The 18,900-nt window shown below is 42.7% G+C and overlaps 3 protein-coding genes across 3 annotated transcripts in view; 2 read left to right on the top strand and 1 right to left on the bottom strand.

Annotated features, from left to right (window-relative positions):
- Window positions 1-282: 282 nt before the first annotated feature.
- Window positions 283-5,405, bottom strand: LOC121718915. Its single transcript, XM_042104351.1, has 3 exons — window positions 5,037-5,405; window positions 1,980-2,162; window positions 283-1,355 (listed from the first exon to the last, which is right to left on the bottom strand). Exons 1-3 carry the CDS (start codon window positions 5,275-5,277, stop codon window positions 322-324), a joined length of 1,458 nt encoding a protein of 485 aa, XP_041960285.1. The 5' UTR covers window positions 5,278-5,405; the 3' UTR covers window positions 283-321.
- Window positions 5,406-5,482: 77 nt separating this feature from the next.
- Window positions 5,483-18,900, top strand: part of LOC121718814 (zinc finger protein 493-like) — a 46,059-nt gene continuing 32,641 nt past the window's right edge. The window contains 7 exon segments of the mRNA XM_042104085.1: window positions 5,483-5,628; window positions 7,349-7,651; window positions 9,291-9,864; window positions 10,672-10,886; window positions 10,986-11,060; window positions 11,293-11,370; window positions 11,528-11,674. Coding sequence (XP_041960019.1) covers window positions 7,399-7,651; window positions 9,291-9,864; window positions 10,672-10,886; window positions 10,986-11,060; window positions 11,293-11,370; window positions 11,528-11,674 — 1,342 coding nt within the window. The 5' untranslated portion in view covers window positions 5,483-5,628; window positions 7,349-7,398.
- Window positions 7,230-18,900, top strand: part of LOC121718825 (zinc finger protein 493-like) — a 69,285-nt gene continuing 57,614 nt past the window's right edge. Inside the window, 1 exon segment of the mRNA XM_042104134.1 lies at window positions 7,230-7,255. Within this exon segment, the coding sequence (XP_041960068.1) occupies window positions 7,254-7,255 (2 nt within the window). The 5' untranslated portion in view covers window positions 7,230-7,253.

Here is an 18,900-nt window from a genome sequence, read left to right as displayed (position 1 = left end):
TTTATAGTATTGAAAGAATTAAAAAAATAGTATTTATTGTCATATAACAATTGCACTCCATTTTCTGTGTCCATTTTTTATTTGTAACCTTTGATCTTGAAGCATTCCAACTGCACCGTTCTGTGTTCTCAGGTTGCACTATTGCAAATAAACACTGAAAAACATCTGATTGTGTGACACTTCTTGCTTTTGCACATAATACTGTTACTGCTTCTTGTTTATAGACATTTAAGTATGTTTATTGTGAAGATTGGGTATGGCAGCAAGACACTTATGGCTGTATTTAATGCACTTAAAATGTATTTAAATTTAAAATATATTTCAGCATAACATAGGGCTCATGTTTGTCAGAGCACAACAAACAGACACAATCTTATCGAGGAATGTCATGTCTTCATCCTTGCATGGCAACACCATGTGAATCGGTACTTTATCTGACAAAATGGTGTACTTGTTGCGGACGGTTCCGATCACCCTTTCCACATGAATTCGGAGGTGGGCAATTTTTCTTGTGCTCTCCACGTCTCTTGCATCCAGCTGACAGCGTCCTTTTGTGAAAGCAGGGATCTTTACCTCGGCACACATAAGCCCCACACTGTCCTCCGTGTCAAAGCCGCGGTCGGCCAACACCAAATCCCCAGGTAACAGTTTGTCCAGAATCCCACAGTTATCAGTTACGTGCTCGTCACTGACGCGTCCCCCCCATCCCTTGGAAATGAAAGAAATTGAGCCCTGTGGTGTGATACCAACAAGGTACTTCATAGTTCTGTTGTGTTTGTAGTGGGAATACGACTGAGCTTGAGCTTTAAGATTTGACGGCCTCTGTATAAATATTTCGAAACAGTCCAGGATAAGGGCAACGCGCGTCCCGAAGGCCTCCACAAACTCGTGGGGCATAGCAGCACGCCACGCGTCTCTCCCCGGCCAGGTAATCAAAGGGCTGGTGCGCGCATGCAGAACATGTATGGTGTCGCTGAACGTTTTGGAAACAGTTTTTCTGTCCACACAAAAGAGGTGGGCAATGTGTTGTATTGGTAAGTTCAGTCTAAGGCGCATGAGGGTCAGAAAAAGCATCTGAAAAGGTGACAGTGCTTTACTACTCTGTGTCATGTGCGGCCCGACGCAGGCCAGAACACCCATGACAACCTCAAGGTGTGGAAGCCCAGTGTAGTACTTCACTTTGACGTTGTCATCCTTCAGGAAATGTTCGTCCATTTTTCTCCGGCCGAGCTCACATTTCAGGGCGCAGTTCTCTTCCAGCAGCCGGTCGATTTCAGCGCGCCGACACTGACAGAGGTCACATTCTATCAACAGTGTCTGGTCAGCTCCATCCTCTGCTGGTGCTGGTGTCTCCACTGTGAATCAGATAAGGAAATATTTAGGCTAAAGATAGATAGATAGATAGATAGATAGCACTGTGAGCAATTCACAACCACACAACCTGCCGAAAATGACCACGAGCCTGCGTCAGCCATAGGAAATTCAAGAGATAACAGCAAATGCATCAATATGTCTAAAAAGGTTGGTATTTATTCAATATCCTTTGTAATGGTTGGACTTGTGGAACATTTTAATGATGGTGTTTTACCAGTCAGTTTAGTTGAACTTAAAGGATCTTTGGTTGAACTTCAATAACGTTTAGAGAGGTTATGACTGGTTCACTGGTTAGATAGATAGATAGATAGATAGATAGATAGATAGACAGATAGATAAATACTTTTTTGATCCCCAAGGGGAATTTCAAGGTCTCAGTAGCATACAGTCATCACACACAACATGCACTTACAGCAGAAAAAGTAATATACAGTACATATAAGAAAACTCCAGTGCACAATAGAGACAATAGAAGATAAACATGATACTAAAATACTAAATACTAAATATACTATAAAAACTAAATCAAATGTCAAATATCAACATAGTGTGCTTAAGGATGCTTAAGGATGATCAAGCATGACAGGGCTCTGTAGAGGGCTTACCTGGTGGAACAAGGTCATCAATAACTGTCTCATCCATCGCAGGTGTGCTGTCAGTCCTTTGCCGTTTTCTGGTTTCCCGTCTCTCGTAGCGTGCAGTCTTTGTGGCCTTCATCTCAGTGTGGCCCAGGTGTAGTGATGGGGCCCAATCCGGATGAGAGTTGTACATTTCATTTGCTGGTTTTCCTGGTAACACAATCAAAAGTATTATCCCATAGCAGACGCGTTGAAAACATATAGACCCTTTCAACAATAAAAACAAAAACAATGCTTGAACGTTCTATTTGGGCACCAATCTACTTCCTCTGCATTAAGATAACATATGGAATGTTAAAACGGAAGCCTTGTGGGGCCAACTATGATGCTGATAATGGAACTCTCTTGAAAGGGTCTATAGTATTAACGTTTTTCATGTGACGTATTCTAGGTTCTATAGCTTTGTTTACATCCAGCTGGTAGGCAAGGGACAAGTTGAACCCATTGAACATCGTTGTCTGCAGCTGCCTCTCAGTAGGCTACATCTATGTATTTCAGCAATGTCAACATTTCAGGCATCAATAAAGGTGATGATGAAACGTTATCCCACTGTTCAATATTTGATAGCCTGTCACAGGAACGTTGTTTCGCTAAAATCGCCCTGATTTGGTGCATTGATCTGTATCGATAACGTTATGGGAGAACCTGCATGTAGCCTAATGGTAGCCTAACTTTTTTTCTCTGTTTAAAACTCGGTTTACACGAAGACAATAGCCTTTCTTAGAAGCTGTGAAATTTGACCAGAAAGGAACATGACTTCCTTCTGAAAGCTGACACAAAATCAAACAATATTTGATCATTTAACTTCAACTGAACAGCGACAGGTCTTGGTAGGCAATAGACTCAGCAGACGTTAAAACGGTAGCCTACTGTTATAGCCAGAGTCAGTCAGCATCATGTAACATTAATGGCGTTAGTCATGAATCCTGTAACATATTATATCATATAACAGCGATGGCTTATTCGAAGACGATCTGCATGGATATATAACAACCCAGAAAAACTCAGAATGTGAGTGATAAAGTTCATTAATTGTATGAAACGTTTTATTAGTTATCCATTGCAGCATCGCCTATATTAGGCTGTTATGCTAGCTCAGCCTTTAAATATGTTATTTTGGTCATGTGGACTTGATTAAACAGGTAAAGATAATTCATAAACTGCTTATTTCTTACATGACTGAAGCAGTAGCCTAGGTTCAACAGTGGTGTTTGAGGTTGCTGTGTTAAGTTGTTGTGTGTGATCGCTAAACAATTAGGATCAAATCAGTTTATTTTGACATACGGGAGTTAGCCTGACCTATAACGTTAGCCTATAGCACATAAGCCTATTCTGTTTTCATTTATTAGCATTTGTTGTGATTATATAATCAAATGACACTCATGATAACTTGAAATAGAAGGACAGAAGATAGGTGATTGATGTCCACAAGCACGAATTTCACGAGACAAATTAGAACAAACTGTTCCGGTAAAAATAATCTTGCCATGTTTGAAATGCTGCACTTTTTCCCTTCATAGCCTATCTCTGGCAATTCATTTTTGGATGACTGTAGATACTAGTATTTTAGCCTACGTCTTCGTAGACAGTAGGCTACACCATTAGGCTATCTTGAGAATAAAATACTTCACAGCTGCTAAGGATCATCCTCCACAACCACGAGGATAGGTAGGCTAAACGGTCGTTCATCGCCTTTTTGCTTCTTATTGTAAAACCAACTGTTAGGGCCTACACACGTGGTCGGCATCCCGGTCAATATTTGATATTAAAATTTCAATTTTGAAGCTATTTGTAACTATGTGTAGCCTATGCAACCCGACTGTTGTAGGCTTGCTTACCACTCTCTGCAGTGCCTTGCCTACCATTCTTGCCTACCACTCTAGCTGTAAACAAACGGTCACATGACATTATGACGTAGTTGCAAAACCTTAATAGAACCGTGTTTGTGTTGTGTTTGTGTGCGCGCACGCGCCTTCATGTACGTGGTGTCGCGGTTGAAGGAAAGAAACAATGTATAAAAAGAAAATCATACACCGTCTTGAACTACCGGTGTCTCGCTATCCGGAAAAATAATCTTTGGTCACCGCTGTTTACCGATTTCCGGCTCCCATTGACTTCCATTCAACACATGTAAACTAACGCCGCTGGCTTATGCCAGCAATCATTTCACTTTGATAATAAACTACATTTTGGTGCAGCATATACAGAGCAGGAATAACAGAATTTGGCTTAAACAGTGAGGAGACATTTTATACAAAGACTGTACCCATTGCCTAAATTTGTGCTCGTTTAATATCGAATGTCAGAGTAATTACATTCCAAAACGTACCTTAATGATATTCCACAATTTATAAAGGAATGAAGAAAAACACAATATGTCAGAGGGATTACACGAATAATTGACAAGAAAGTACAAGATTATTCGACGGTCGCTTCTTTTCTAATAAATGTAATGGGCTACATTACATATTTCAGGCCACTAGATGGCGGCATTTCACTGCACTTCGGGCCTTTTTTGGCTGGAAACGCAAGCAGTGAAATGGCGTCATCTGGTGGCCGTGCAGCGCAATAGCTTACTAATTATTCGTGTAATCACTCTGATATATTGTGTTTTTCTTTTTAAACTTCATTCATTTATAAATTGTGCTCTAAGGGTATGTTTTTGAATGTAATTACTCTGATAAGTGAGGGATAACGGCCACCAGAGTAACCTGTTATACGTGACTCATGGACAATGAGAAATGCAAAGCACCCAGTCACGCAGCGTCAATTTTCTTCATCCTGAGATTTCTCCACGTTGCTTGATCTAAATTCTGTTATTTTTGCTGTATATATGTTGTACGAAAATGTAGTTTCTTATCAAAGTGGAATAGTTGCTGGCATAAGTCAGCGGCGTTAGTTAACCACAAAACTGACGTTTTGTTTACATGTGTTGAATGGAAGTCAATGGGAGCCGGAAATCGGCAAATAGCGGTGACCAAAGATTATTTCTCCGGATAGCGAGACGGCGGTTCTTTAACTTACCAGAATGAAAATGCAAGGAACACACTCTCATCGACGTCGGGATACTGTGGAAGGTTATGTTTGGTCGTCTTACAGCCGCGATCCAAGCGAGCCGACGACTCTTTGTTATCTCGGATACTTGGTCTCCCTGGTGGCGCCTCCAAGCAGGAAAGCGGTGGTAAGTTAATCCATTTTCGATCTTTTCCCCATGGCGATTATGTGTTGCGCTTTTACACCCCACAATACAGCAACGGTTTACCATGGTTGAGATAGTAACGCCAAATTAATCAAATTAAGACACTACTGAGGAGGTTATGTCTATTAACAGTGCGCAGTATTCCGAGAAGCAGTAAAGGAAGCAATCAACATGGCGGTCACGCCAAGTGATGACGTCATGACGCCCAAGCCATTCCGACTTTTATTTTGACAATATTTCGAATGACGGCCATATTGGAATTTTCATACAGAGTCCCAGGATTTCTTTTACTGTTGATCCACGCAGGTATGAGAGTTTCGTCAACGTGTTGACAAATACTTGTTTCTTGACTTATCCAAGCAAAGGACTTATAGGAGATGCCTCATGCCAGTGTGGGGAGCAGCGAATTTGACTGAGGTAAGTCTCTGTTACGTTAGGTCTGACACAATAACAGAAACACTGTTGACTATTTGATTGCACACACAGTGTAGCCTTTAAGGTCAACGTTAGGGTTAAAACTACTCAATCCTAGTCAACAACCGAAACGAAAAAAGGTAAATAGTTTTTCTTACTGCCAGTCACGGAATAATAATAGTAAAAATGATCATTATGGACTCGGGGCTTGCTCCCAGATGCATGTCCGAGTAACTAGCCTGTTTGCAGTGAAATTAAGCAAAATTGGTGCATTAAACTACCAAATCGTTTCAGAAATGTAGCAATCATGTAAACAACGGTTACTCAATTCCAAGTAACTACACACCCATGACAGATTAGCAGTTGCAGGTCTGCAGATCTTCCTCATTAGCTAAGATCTGCAGATCTTCCTCATTAGCTGAAACCTCATTATGGACATTTGGGTCGGCTGAGCTACAGCAAACTCGTATATTCTTAAGGATGACGGCCTTAGTCATGCATTCTGTAATCACACAACAGTTCCTAACAAATGTGCACAAAGTTAACTAGATTATCCTATTTCTTGAGATGACCGCCGTCATGCTATCCGGGAAATTTTTCTTTGGTCACCGCTAGTCTCCGATTTACGGCTCCTATTGACTCCCATTCATCCCAAAAGCTAATAAATTAGATAAGCTTACAGCAAGAAATCCACCGTAGCGATGTTGAGAAATTTGATAAAAAGTGACTTTGACTGTCCATGACTTTGCCCATTGCACAGATTTGTGATCAGAAAATTTGTAATGTTAGAATTTTCACTTTCAGAAACATACCTTAATGATGCACTACAATTTATGAAGAAATTACATTTAAAAAGAGAAACACATCGACTGGATGGATCAGCCGAATAATTAGTAAGGAGTTACACAAGTTTCACCCTTGCGCTTCTAGACAGACAATACGTCTACACATTAATATTTGATGGCCACCTGATGCCAGCATGGCACTGTACTTCGGGCCTTTTTTGGATGTAAAAACAAGCAGTGTATAGCGCCATGAAATATTTTATACAACAGGAAATGACGGTAGAAATCTTGTTTTTTCTTACTAATTATTTGTGTAATCCATCTAAAACATTGTATTTTTCTTTTTAAACTTAGTTAATTAACAAATTGCAATAGTTTGAGCACATTTAGGAAATATCTAGCGGTGACCAAAGACCAAAGATTTTGCCGGGTAGCATGACTGCTGTGTTCAGATGGAAATAGAAATCCTCGTAAAGCCATGGGGATGCATGCCGCAGTGGTGAGCTTTACGGCTTCTACACACGTGCGTGCGTTGCAGTGCTGGAGATGCATCCCATTCACTTTACATGGGCTCATTCGTTGCCGAACTGAATTTTGGGTCCGTTGCGTCGCGTTTCTCCCGTGGCTCGCGTTGAGAAGTTCAGCTGTTGCTGCACCGACCAATCAAGCCAATCGACGGACGGCACCAACCAATCAAATTACGGTTATACTTCAAATCATTTGCATAGCTACCGTCGGGAACACCCACTGGCATGCGTTGACGGAACGCAACTGTGTGTAGAAGCCGTTAGTGGAGTCGTGTGTGTAAAATCTCCAAAAACTGTAACGACCCCAACACTGGTCATGTAAAGTAGCCCAATCTTTTTTTCCTGAATGCTTTATATAATTTTCTAGAACATGAGAAAACAATTTGAAAACCATTCTGTTGTTTTGTGTAGCTCTGATTAGAGGCTGTTTTGGATCTTGGCATCTTTGGTCCAATAGGAACATGGATCTCGCACCACCATTGAGCTCTGGCTGTAACGTGATGGAAGCACTCCGGGTTGATCTGGGACTGCAGGTGAAAGAAGAAGACATGAAAGAGGAGGAATATGGTCACATGGTTGCATGTCCAGATGAAGAAGAAAAGCCCTTTGCAGAGCTTCACTGCAAAACGGAAACAGATGAAACACCGACAGTGGCGGAGATTGAAGTGAAGATTGAAGAAGATGATAATCAAGAGCACGATAATCTGCTGGAAAGTAAGTCCTTTCAGATCCCCCTTTTAAACACAAATACATAATCAAGTAAAAACTTTGAGACTTAACAATAAAGAATTAGATGCACTTTTGTACAGTGAGAATATTCTCAAACTTTTCAAGCTTCATTTTATTTATCCGTCGCACCCCTAAGTTAAATTTGTCCTTCAGCATCATGCATATATGCCACCTTATTCTACAATATATATTTTTTAAGGAGTCATTCTGTGTCAAATCAGACAAAATCCAGGAAAATGGTTGCAGCACCGACTCCGATTTTCCTCAGTTTAATTACACAATGTTTAGGTTCCATAACTAAAACCTGTATTCAATTTGTTCAATTCCATTGTTTTCATAGTCTTTTTGCCCTTGATTGTTTACACTCTCTGAAAGGCCTTATCTTGGAGGCCATGCTTGGACATTCATATCTTAAAAACTATTATTCTTTGCCTGACCAAACTTTGTAGAATGGAAGACAAACATGTTCTTAGTGCGATTCAAGCATTAAATGTTTGTACCACAGTCTCATTGATTTTTTAGAAGTCCCTAGTTTAAGAAAAGCAACATGCAAAAACAGTGATATTGAGTCTCAAAACGACTTTCTTTATTGTGACACACCTGATATCAATCAGTATTTTCTCTGGAAATATTTGTTTGTTAATGTTGTCCCAAAATGTGAAGTCTCCAAAACAAAAGGCCATGACAATAATAAGGATAAAACAAGGCATGTTTGTATGTTTGTGTCATTTTGCATCCAATAGCATATACTTTCTACAGATTTTTATGGTCCTACTAGCTACCCCACACACCATTTCAGTTGCTTGAAAATTACACAAAAAACAAACATGCCTTATTTTATCCTTATTATTGTCATGGTCATTTGATGATTCAAATTGTGGGAAAACATGAATATACTGATATAATTGAACAGTAAATAGTGACTGATCCCAAATAAAAAAATAAATACCCTCAATATCACACTTAATGCACATTTTTCTGATGTGCATTTTCCCTTTTGAAAGTCAGGAGACATTTAGTACAGACTTTAAAAAGAAAATTTGAGGAGACTACATATTCGTCAAGATATTTATGGCCTAACATGGCACGTATTTTTCAAGCTGTAAAAATGAATGAATTTCAAGGTCTGAAAAAGATATGAAGATGGAATATTCGCACAGAAATATTTCACAGGCCTTGGTTTTAGGACCCATTGATGATATAGACAAGGTTTGAACAAAATCTGAGACGGTCCAGCAACAACCCTATCTGATTTGACACGGAATGACTCATTTGTGAGTCAATCTAAACTTTTATATAAGGCTACATAAACTACATGGACTTGTCATACTCCTCTTACACCCATAAAAGTTGAAAGTTGAAATGTGAAATCAGCTGTGTAAGTATGGTAGAAGGTAGTAACGTTAGGATATGTATTAGTTTTGTTTAGCGTCTGTAAGATATTCCTACATAGACATACAATCGACAAAAAACGGCTGAATAAACACAAAAAGCTAGCCCAAATGCTATGCTATTGGTATCACATATTTTCTGATTATATAGGTGGAGCCTTGTCTAAAATCACTGAGACTTTTTTTTCTCTCTATTATTGTGTTAACGCTGTGCGCCGAAACATTACATCTAGACGTGAGTGACAAAATGGCCACGACAGAGGAGGATTTTGACAGCGAGGGCAGTGACATTGAGTTGGAAGACAGTGAGGAGTTTATGTTTGAGAGGGAGGAGGTGGTAGAGGATGGTTATGATGAAAACATGCTGGATGATCCTTTGGAAAGAGCACAGGAGTGGGATTTGTGGGAAACCGAAGGAGAGGAGGAGGGACTCAAGGTAGACGGGAGAACCGAGGGTTACCAGCCGCGCAAGGCGAAGCAGTTCACCCGCAAACCGGGGGTGAAACAGCCGATCCCCGCGGACGCTAGCCCCCTGGATGTCTTCTCGTGTATTTTTACCGATGAGCTTTGGGACATGTTGGTGACGGAAACTAATCGGTACGCCGAACAGATGCGCGGTCAGACCCCCGCCAACTCGAAATGGAGCCCTGTCTCCAAAACAGAGATGAAGACATTTGTCGGACTGTGTCTCGCCTTCGGTATTTTGAAGCTGCCAACACGCAAGGATTTCTGGAGGCAGACAAAATGGCTGTACCAGACCAACGTCCCCAAGGCCATGGCAAGGGACCGCTTCAACATGATCTGGAGGTAAAGATTTTTTATTTTGTTTTTTTATAGTATATATTTTGTGGCTTTGTGCCTTTTTCCAATAGGACAGTGAAGATAGATAGGAAGTGAGTGGGAGAGAGAAATGGGGTGGGATCGGGACATGACCGCAGGTCGGATTCGAACCTGGGTCCCTGTGGGCACTGGAGGTAAAGATTTGTGTTTGGTTTTCTTGCGCTCTCTTCTGAGTTTCGTTCTCTTCTCTTAAGGTGATATACATGGGGCAACTTCTTGAGCAATGTTGCTGGGCAACCACATAAACAGTTCCATTTAACTCATTGAGTGCCAAAAACGTAATATTATGTTTTTCCTTCCCATGCGTTGAGTGCCAAAAACGTAATATTACGTTTTTGGCTTTTTTTTTTTTTTTTTTTTTTTATTACGAAACTAGACACTCTAACACACCTTATATGTGATTTTGGGAACTCTGTGATGAATGGAAATGAAATATATGACGATCGAAAACGCAAGATCTGGACATTTTATCTGGACGTTTGATCTTAACTCGGCTTTTGATGGTTGCCGCTTTGTTTTTGAATCAGTCACTGATTAGCCTATCAGTGACATGGACGCCAGGGCAAAATCAGGTCATTTATTTTCGTGGGTTTATCACTAGGTGGCAGGTCTCATTAGATCTCTTCCCAGAAACTTTGCAGGCAACACTTCTCAGGTGCTGAAGGGAGAAATGAAAAAGTCTAAGAAAAAGATATTGCAGCAGGTGCGTTTTCGCCAGATAACGCTGGATGAGTCCACCTTTCTACTAAGACAAGATGACTCTGACCACGACAGGTCAAAAACATTACAAGGAGTGACTGAACACCGTGCTGAGGAGGGACTTCCATCTCCACCAAGAGCCGGGCCTAGCGGAGTGGGTGGTAGGCCGAGTCGCGCTTGCAAGAGGGCACGCCTTTGCCAGAGTGCCGAATATGTCGGTGATAGTGGCACAGACGTTACCGACCAAGAGGAGGAGGAATTAAGGAGCCCAACTCGATCATCAGCAGCAGGTAAGATTTTTCACCGATTAGCCGTAAATTAGCCTAGCCGGCTACGACAGGAACCTCCGCTGATGATTGTGCCGAACTTTTGTTTCTTTGTGATTCAAGCCTCAGACAGCGAGTCCGACTTCGGAGAAGTGCCAGGAGAGTACACATTTAGAGCCATCACCCCTTCGAACTTGGGTGAGAACAACCATTTACTATGTCATATCCATTCCCAAATCCATACATAAATGTATATGCACAATATTCATGTGTAGGCTATGTGTTTACTATTGGTATGTGTAAATCTGGTATGTAAAAATGGACTTGAATGTGAGGTGTGTGTGTGTGTGTGTGTGTGTGTGTGTGGATGGGGTTGTGTTGCAAATGCAAAGGACAATACATTGAATGTGATGTTATCTATCTTTTCTAGAACTGGATGTGACGGGAGAAATGGAAGAGCCAGAGATGGAAATGACAGAACCAGAGAACCAGCCTTCGAAACCGAGGGGTGAGTTGACCGCCCCAGCCCCAGCCACAGACAGACAGACAGACAGACAGACAGACAGACAGACAGACAGACAGACAGACAGACAGACAGACAGACAGACAGACACTGAGTTGTATTTGTATGGTAATTGCATATTTTTTTTAAATATAATTTAAAGGTCGACAAATGAAAAGGGGTAGAAGTGCTGGTGCCAGACAGGGACACGCAGCAAGCCAGTCAGAGCGTGGTGGCATCCAGGAGGAGTGGAAACGAGAGGACTGGAGGCCGCGAGACGTACCCTTCACAGCCACCCCAGGACCACGAGGTGCAGCCAGACTGACGTCTGACCAGCCTATTGATTTTGTTGACTTGATTATAACCGATGAACTACTGCAGACAATTGCTGCGCAAACCAACCTCTATGCTGAGCAAACCATCGCGGCGGAAACCAGGGCTAACTTGCAGGGAAGGAGAGTGCATTCTTGGAGAAAGGTGACTGTGCAGGAGCTCAGACAGTTTTTTGGTCTTTTCTTTCTTACTGGCATTGTCAAAAAGCCTTCATTAGCCAGTTATTGGTCTACTGATGAAGTGGTCAGCACGCCTCACTTCAACAAAACAATGGCGCGAAATCGATTTCAACAAATTTGGAGTTTTTTGCACTTCAGTGACAACCAGGCGAACAATGGTACTGACAGGCTGTATAAGGTCCGGCCTGTGTTAGATTATGTCTTATCAAAGTTTGATGAGCTCTACCAGCCTAACTCCAACATATGCATTGACGAGGGCACGATGGCTTGGTGTGGACGCCTCACTTTCAAGGTTTACAACCCGCAGAAACCGATCAAATATGGAATCAAATCATACATAATATGTGACTCAGAGACTGGTTACTGTTTCGGGATGAAACCATATTGTGGGGAAGCAGGGAACCTGGAGGACACTGTGGTCACCCTCCTCGGCAGGCTGGCTGGGCAGGGATACAAGTTGTACATGGATAATTTTTATAACTCCGTTGCGCTTGCTGACAGACTCTTACAGATGGACACCCACATTTGTGGCACACTGAGAAAGAACAGGGGGGAACCACAGACAATCACCAACATTTCGAACTCTGATCTTGGGCCAGGGGAAGTTATTGCACTACATAACAACACAGTTATGGTCTTAGCATGGAGGGATAAAACAATTGTAAAAATGATTACCAGCCTCCACCAGGATGAGATGCAAACTGCAGAGGTGTGGCAGAGGGGCCACAATGAGAGGGTACCTGTACAGAAGCCGGCATGTATAGTAGCATTTAACCACTCAATGAATGGAGTTGACAGGCTTGATCAGAACATTACTTACTACCCATGTGTTCGAAAGTCTGCAAAATGGACAAATAAATTTGTTTTGTATTTGTTCCAGATATGCCTTTTCAATTCATTCATTCTGTACAAAGCCAGGAACCCCCAAGGAGAGCACAGGAAGTTCCTCCCATTCATCCTCAGTGTGGTGAGGTCATTGACTACCAGGGCCGATGAGGATGCAGGGGGTGAGGATGCGGGGGGTGAGGAGGAGGTGGACATTGGTAGACCGAACAAAGACCCAAGGGCCCCAAGCAGAGACCCTCAGAGCAGGTTGACTGGTGGTGTTGGAGTTCATGTGATGGCAAAGTATAGGGCCACTCGTAAGAAAAAACATCCTGCTCGTGTGTGCAGGGTGTGTAAGAAGCGTGGGTACAGAAGTGAAACGACCTACTACTGTACATCATGCGTTGTCCCATTACACCTCAAAGAGTGTTACACTCTGTACCACACACAGACAGACTTTGCTACTCACACGTAGATTCACAATTATTTGGGATGGATTCGAGGATGTCTTGAAGGCCTTCATATTTACTGTATATATTTATTGTAATTTGTTTATTTATATTTATATGTACAGTATTAAAATATGTATATATATTAGGGGTGTAAAGATTAACCGATACGTATCGGTATCCGTTTTTAACGTGTAAGATACGGCTACATCGATACTTGAAGCCCCGTATCGGAAACTGAAATGAACCGGTCGTTATATCGATTTACTTGTTACGAATCGCTCAGACTCTCATTTACGTTCCAAGCAGCGCGTTCATCCCACGTCCGGTTTTGAAACTATACGTGGCACGGAATTGTGGGTAATGCAGTTCGTTTTTTGGCTACATTCATTGCCCAAAGTTGTCAAATGACCTCATTACCCATACATCTACTGCAGTGTTTCTCAAACTTTTTCAGACCAAGGACCACTTAACCAATAAAAACAAAAACTCCTGGACCACCTAGCTAAAAAAAAAAGTAGATCTACTTCAGCAGTATATTACACAATAGGCCTCCTCACTGAACCACCTTGCTTATTGTCTTTGCACCTTGCTCAGAGGCGTAACAAACCAATGGTGGGCACAGGTGTGAGAGCGCTACGCGGGCCCCATACCGACATACTTTGGCCCAGGATGAATTAGCTCTGATACATGCAATACACATTAAGGGTGACTTCAATTGTTTATGCAAAGGGCCTGAGGCACTGAAGTAGTTTAGTAGTTACAGATTACAATTTCAAATAAAAAACACACGACTACATAGGACCCATTACATGTGAAAACATAAAAAAATATTTTATTAACAGCCTGCAGGCCAGGGTAATCTAATATTACTGCATGGAATTATGGGAACACTCAATGCGCTCAATGCACTTCTTCAACCCTCTGCTGAAACTGCAAGCGTTGCTTGCTTATAAACTCGCACTGCGCAGAAACAAAACTTAATGTAGCCTAACTTATTTAACCGTGCAGAAACCAAATAAAATCATTCATATGCATACAATCCCCAATATGCGTGAATTAGGCCATTAGAAGGCGGCCATCTTACGAGCCTTTCGTTGTGCAAAATCGTCAACGATGTTCCCAATATTTAATGCTGGCTCTCGTATTTTCAATGGACAGGATAGCTAACCCACTGAGCCTCTCCTGCCCCATGCTGCTCCTTAGGTAGGTCTTAATAAGTTTGAGTTTGGAAAAAGATCGCTCAGCTGTTGCCACAGTCACAGGCAATGTCAGAAACAACATGAGAGCAGTACACACTTCCCCGAATGTGGATGTTACACTGTCATAATCTACCACCAGCATTTTGGCAAGTTGAAATTTCTGTGAAATCTCCGCTTTAAAGCAGGACCTGAATGAGAGGAGTTGTGTTGGGAATGTCGGTGCAATGTCCCTGCTATAATGGTCTGACAAACGTCTTGCCTTTTCAAGCAGTTCATCATCACCTGCGAGTTGAAGGGTCAGGACGTAAAGACTCAAACACATGACAAGTTTCCCGCATACTTGCAAATCTTTGGGAGAGCTGACTGATTATGATGTCCAGAGTTGCATTAAAGTATCTCTCTGCATCGGTTAAGCGCTCATCTTCCGATAGTTCGTCAAAGTGACGCTTCACTCTCCGTGCTCTAACATTTTCAAAAAAAGGGAGGCAGGGCGGGGGTAGCGACGGGCCCCGGGAGGTCACGGCCCTGGTGCGACTGCACTTGCTGCACCTACTATAGTTACGCCACTTACCTTGCTTATTGTGTCAGTGGATTCATATGATTTAAACTGGCGTAGCTTACATAGACATGTTGCAAAACTGTTGGGATTTACATACAAGTTGCTTCAATATTGCAAACAACTCATCTATATTATATTTTACCACGTCTGCTGACGGATCACTTGGGACAGCTGGCGGACCACACTTTGAGAAACACTGATCTACTGCAACTTAAGCACGTGACAACTCGGTCGTTTGTTTTACAGTTTTTACTCTTTTGTTTTTCAAAATCCAGCGCGAAATTAAACACTAAACAGCAACGATAGTCTGTAGAGTATAGCCTTACGTTTGATGAAGGGATGTCCTTAATGTTAAATAATAATTTGGCCTTTGCTAAAACGATGCACAAATTATTAGCCAATTATTTTGTTCATATTCACTCAGACTTGTGGCATTATAGGTTTCTGCATTAGGTCTACCGTTGGAACAAAATAAACCCAGAGAGTTCATTGATATGTAGGCCTATTTTATTCTTGTAGGCTATATGAGAAAAGGCCAAGAGTGTCTTAAGCACTGTTTTATTTTATTTTGGTATTGTCTTACCTCAACAAGGCTACAGCTCCATGAAAACAACTTTTGTAACAGTTATAACTCTATAAAATCTATAAAGTCTATAAAAAATATGTTGTATTTGGCTGCTGTGTTTGACTGAAATGACTTATTTTTTTATTTCAATACAGTATATGAAACAAACCTCAGTTTAGATAATCATATTCATTTTTTTGCCTAATTGACAACCACGACCATGATAACTGATAATATGAATCGCATCGCATCGAATCGTACTGAATCGTTTTTTATGAACATGTATCTTTTCTTGTATTTAATCGTGCCCATGTATCTAGATGCGAATCGTATCGTCTTCTACATGAGAGATTCACACCCCTAATATATATGTATATATGTGTTTATATGTAAATATACTGCCCTCTAATATGTGTGTATATATGTGTTTATATGTAAATATACTGCCCTCTTATGTGGTATGATTTTGTATGGTATACTGTCTTGTAATAAATCTTATGGATTGAATTTCATCTCAGGTGTGTTCATTCTACAGCAGTAGAAATGTGGTATTATTGTTTTGTAGCCCCCCCCCCCCCCCCCCATGGTGGTTTTGTGAACAGAAGAACTATATTTATCTTACACAAGTCCTTTGACCCAGAAATGTAAGTGTCAGAAGAGTGGCAGGCTCAACCAGCACATATTTCATAAAAGACGCAATATCTTCATTTCTAGAAAAAAAACAGGGATTTTGATGAAAACTAGCCACTGTTTAGCTTGGGATTTCTGAGGAACAGAGGCGTGTAGAAATAGACGGTTTGCGCCCACTGAGAGCTTAAAGTCTCACCTTTCAAATGAGCCATTGTATGTGTTCATAGCTATAGCACGGAATATGCTGTTGCTGTACAAAAATCATCAACAATGGTCTAAATTGCTGGCACTCTAGAACAAAGCTTCCGAAAACAGCTTGGCATTCAATTAGTTAATCTGATTGGATAATCATGACAACTTGCCTACTGATGATAAAGTTCTCCAGAAAAGAAACTGTTGCCCAATATCAATGAGAAAATGCCAGAACCACAATAATGAGGAACATTGCCCAGCAACATTGCTCAAAAAGTTGCCCCATGTATCATTAGCCTTAGAGAACGGAATGGCCACTAATGGCGATGATGGTGGATAATGACAATAAATACAATAATGTTAATATATACAATATTGGCATAATGAATAAATAACAATAAATACAACGAGTAGTTCAGGAGCAATGTAACCGGGAACATTTCCCAAATTTCCCTCACGGGATCAAAAGAGTATATATACTTATACAGAGAAGAAAGGGTGTGTTTTTGACGCACTTTGCGTGAATCGGGTTCTAAGGGTTAATATACAATACTGGCATAATGAATAAATAGCATAATAAATAGTAATATAATTATGGCATAATAAATAGATAACAATAAACATAAATACTATAAATATACTCAAATAACATAATGATGGCAACAAATGTTAGGCTTAAATTCATTAATTTTATCATATGAATTTTCAGAAATCTCCATCTCCAAGATAACATGGACCCTGCAGTGGACAAAACGGACAAGCTGTGGAAGATCCGGCGGTGGATGGACCTCCTCCTGGCTAGATTCCAGGCGCTCTACGAGGTCAACGGCTCCGTGACCGTGGACGAGTCCATGGCGAAGTACAAGGGGCGCGTGGGCTTCCGGCAGCACCTGCCCGTGGTGAAGTGTGGAATCAAGGTGTGGGTGATGGCGGAGAGCAGCACGGGGTACGTTGCCCGTTTCCAAGTGTACGCGGGCGCCTTTCAGGGCATGGCGGAGGAAGGCCTGGCGCGTCGGATAGTCTCGGACCTGGTGACCCCTTATCACGGGTGCAACCTGTCCGTGTACATGGGCGACTTTTACACCAGTGCGAAGTTGATGGTGGACCTCAAGGTCAGGGGGGTGCAAGCCTGTGGAATGGTACGTGCCAACAGGAAGGACCTCCCCACGAACACGCAGCTTGCGAAGAAGGCCGAGTTGAACAAGCACGAGTTCAACAGGAAGGACCTCTCCACGAACACGCAGCTCGCAAAGAAGGTCGAGTGGAACAAGCACGAGTTCAACAGGAAGGACCTCCCCACGAACACGCAGTTCGCAAAGAAGGTCGAGTGGAACAAGCACGAGTTCAACAGGAAGGACCTCCCCACGAACACGCAGCTCGCAAAGAAGGCGCACGAGTTCAACAGGAAGGACCTCCCCACGAACACGCAGCTCGCAAAGAAGGCCGAGTTGAACAAGCACGAGTTCAACGTGGCGCAGCGGGGCGACTTGACCTTCTGCTTCTGGCAAGACGCCAAGGAAGTGACGGTCCTTCTCTCCAACTACCACGACCCAACGGCTCACGGGTTCGTGAGGAGGAAGGCCTACGGTCAACGCCTGAAAGACGTTCGGGCGCCAGCGTGCCTAGCCGACTATCAGCAGCACGCGAAGGGAGTCGACCTTCTGGACCAGACGGTGGGATGCTACCAGGTCCACCACCAGTCCACGAAGTGGTGGAGGAGGCTGTTCTTCTACTTCGTCACGGTGGCGTGCCACAACGCCTTCGTGGCCGCCAGGTCTGCTGCGGGAGGAGGAAGAAGAGGAGGAGGAGAGGGAGGAGAGGGAGGAGGAGGGGGAGGGGGAAGAGGAGGAGGAAGAGGAGAGGGAGGAAGGGGAGGAGGAGGAGGAGGAAGAGCCAGGTCTGCGGGAGGAAGAGGAGAGGGAGGAGGAGGGGGAGGACGAGCGGAGTGGAAGTACAGGAGGGGCGGCTACAAGGACTGGCTGGAGGACCTGACGCTGGAGCTGATCGTCCCCGTCACCACGCGGAGCGCTCCGACCGTCGCCGCGCCGACCGCGCTCCTGCCCAGCCCAGCTGGAGCGTCCGCCGAGCACCACGACCTGGTGCAGATCAACAGGAAGAGGAAGACCTGCAGGGAGTGCTCGCTGAAGCACTGCGGCACCAACGTGCGGCCGGGGTCGACTCTGATGGGGTGCGGGCAGTGCAACGTTCCGCTGCACCGCGAGTGCTTCATGCACCACGTCCTTCGTCACAAATGACTTGATATGACTCTGTCTCTCAATGTGTGTGTGTGGGTGTGTGTGTGTGTGTGCGCTCCCTGTCTGTGTGTGACTGTGAACAGGCAGACAGAGACGTGCTAATGATGCTACAATAGCTTTTGGCCACGTTATTTACAAATTTGACTATGCTATAATCAGTGCTAGACAGTGTATGTCTGCTCTGTTTTTGTGGAGGTTGTCTTTCTATTAAATGTTGTTAGTTACATAATTAAATACCCATGTTAATTATGCTACAATAGCTTTTGGCCACGTTATTTTCAGATTTGACTGTACAGTGTATGTCTCTACTCTGTTTTTGTGGAGGTTGCAAGAATCCACGTCTTTCT

This window comes from Alosa sapidissima, chromosome 9 (assembly GCF_018492685.1).
Source record: "Alosa sapidissima isolate fAloSap1 chromosome 9, fAloSap1.pri, whole genome shotgun sequence".
NCBI classification, from domain to species: Eukaryota; Metazoa; Chordata; class Actinopteri; order Clupeiformes; family Clupeidae; genus Alosa; species Alosa sapidissima.
Note: the sequence above shows the minus strand (reverse complement) of the source record. Positions and strands in the feature narration are given on the sequence as shown.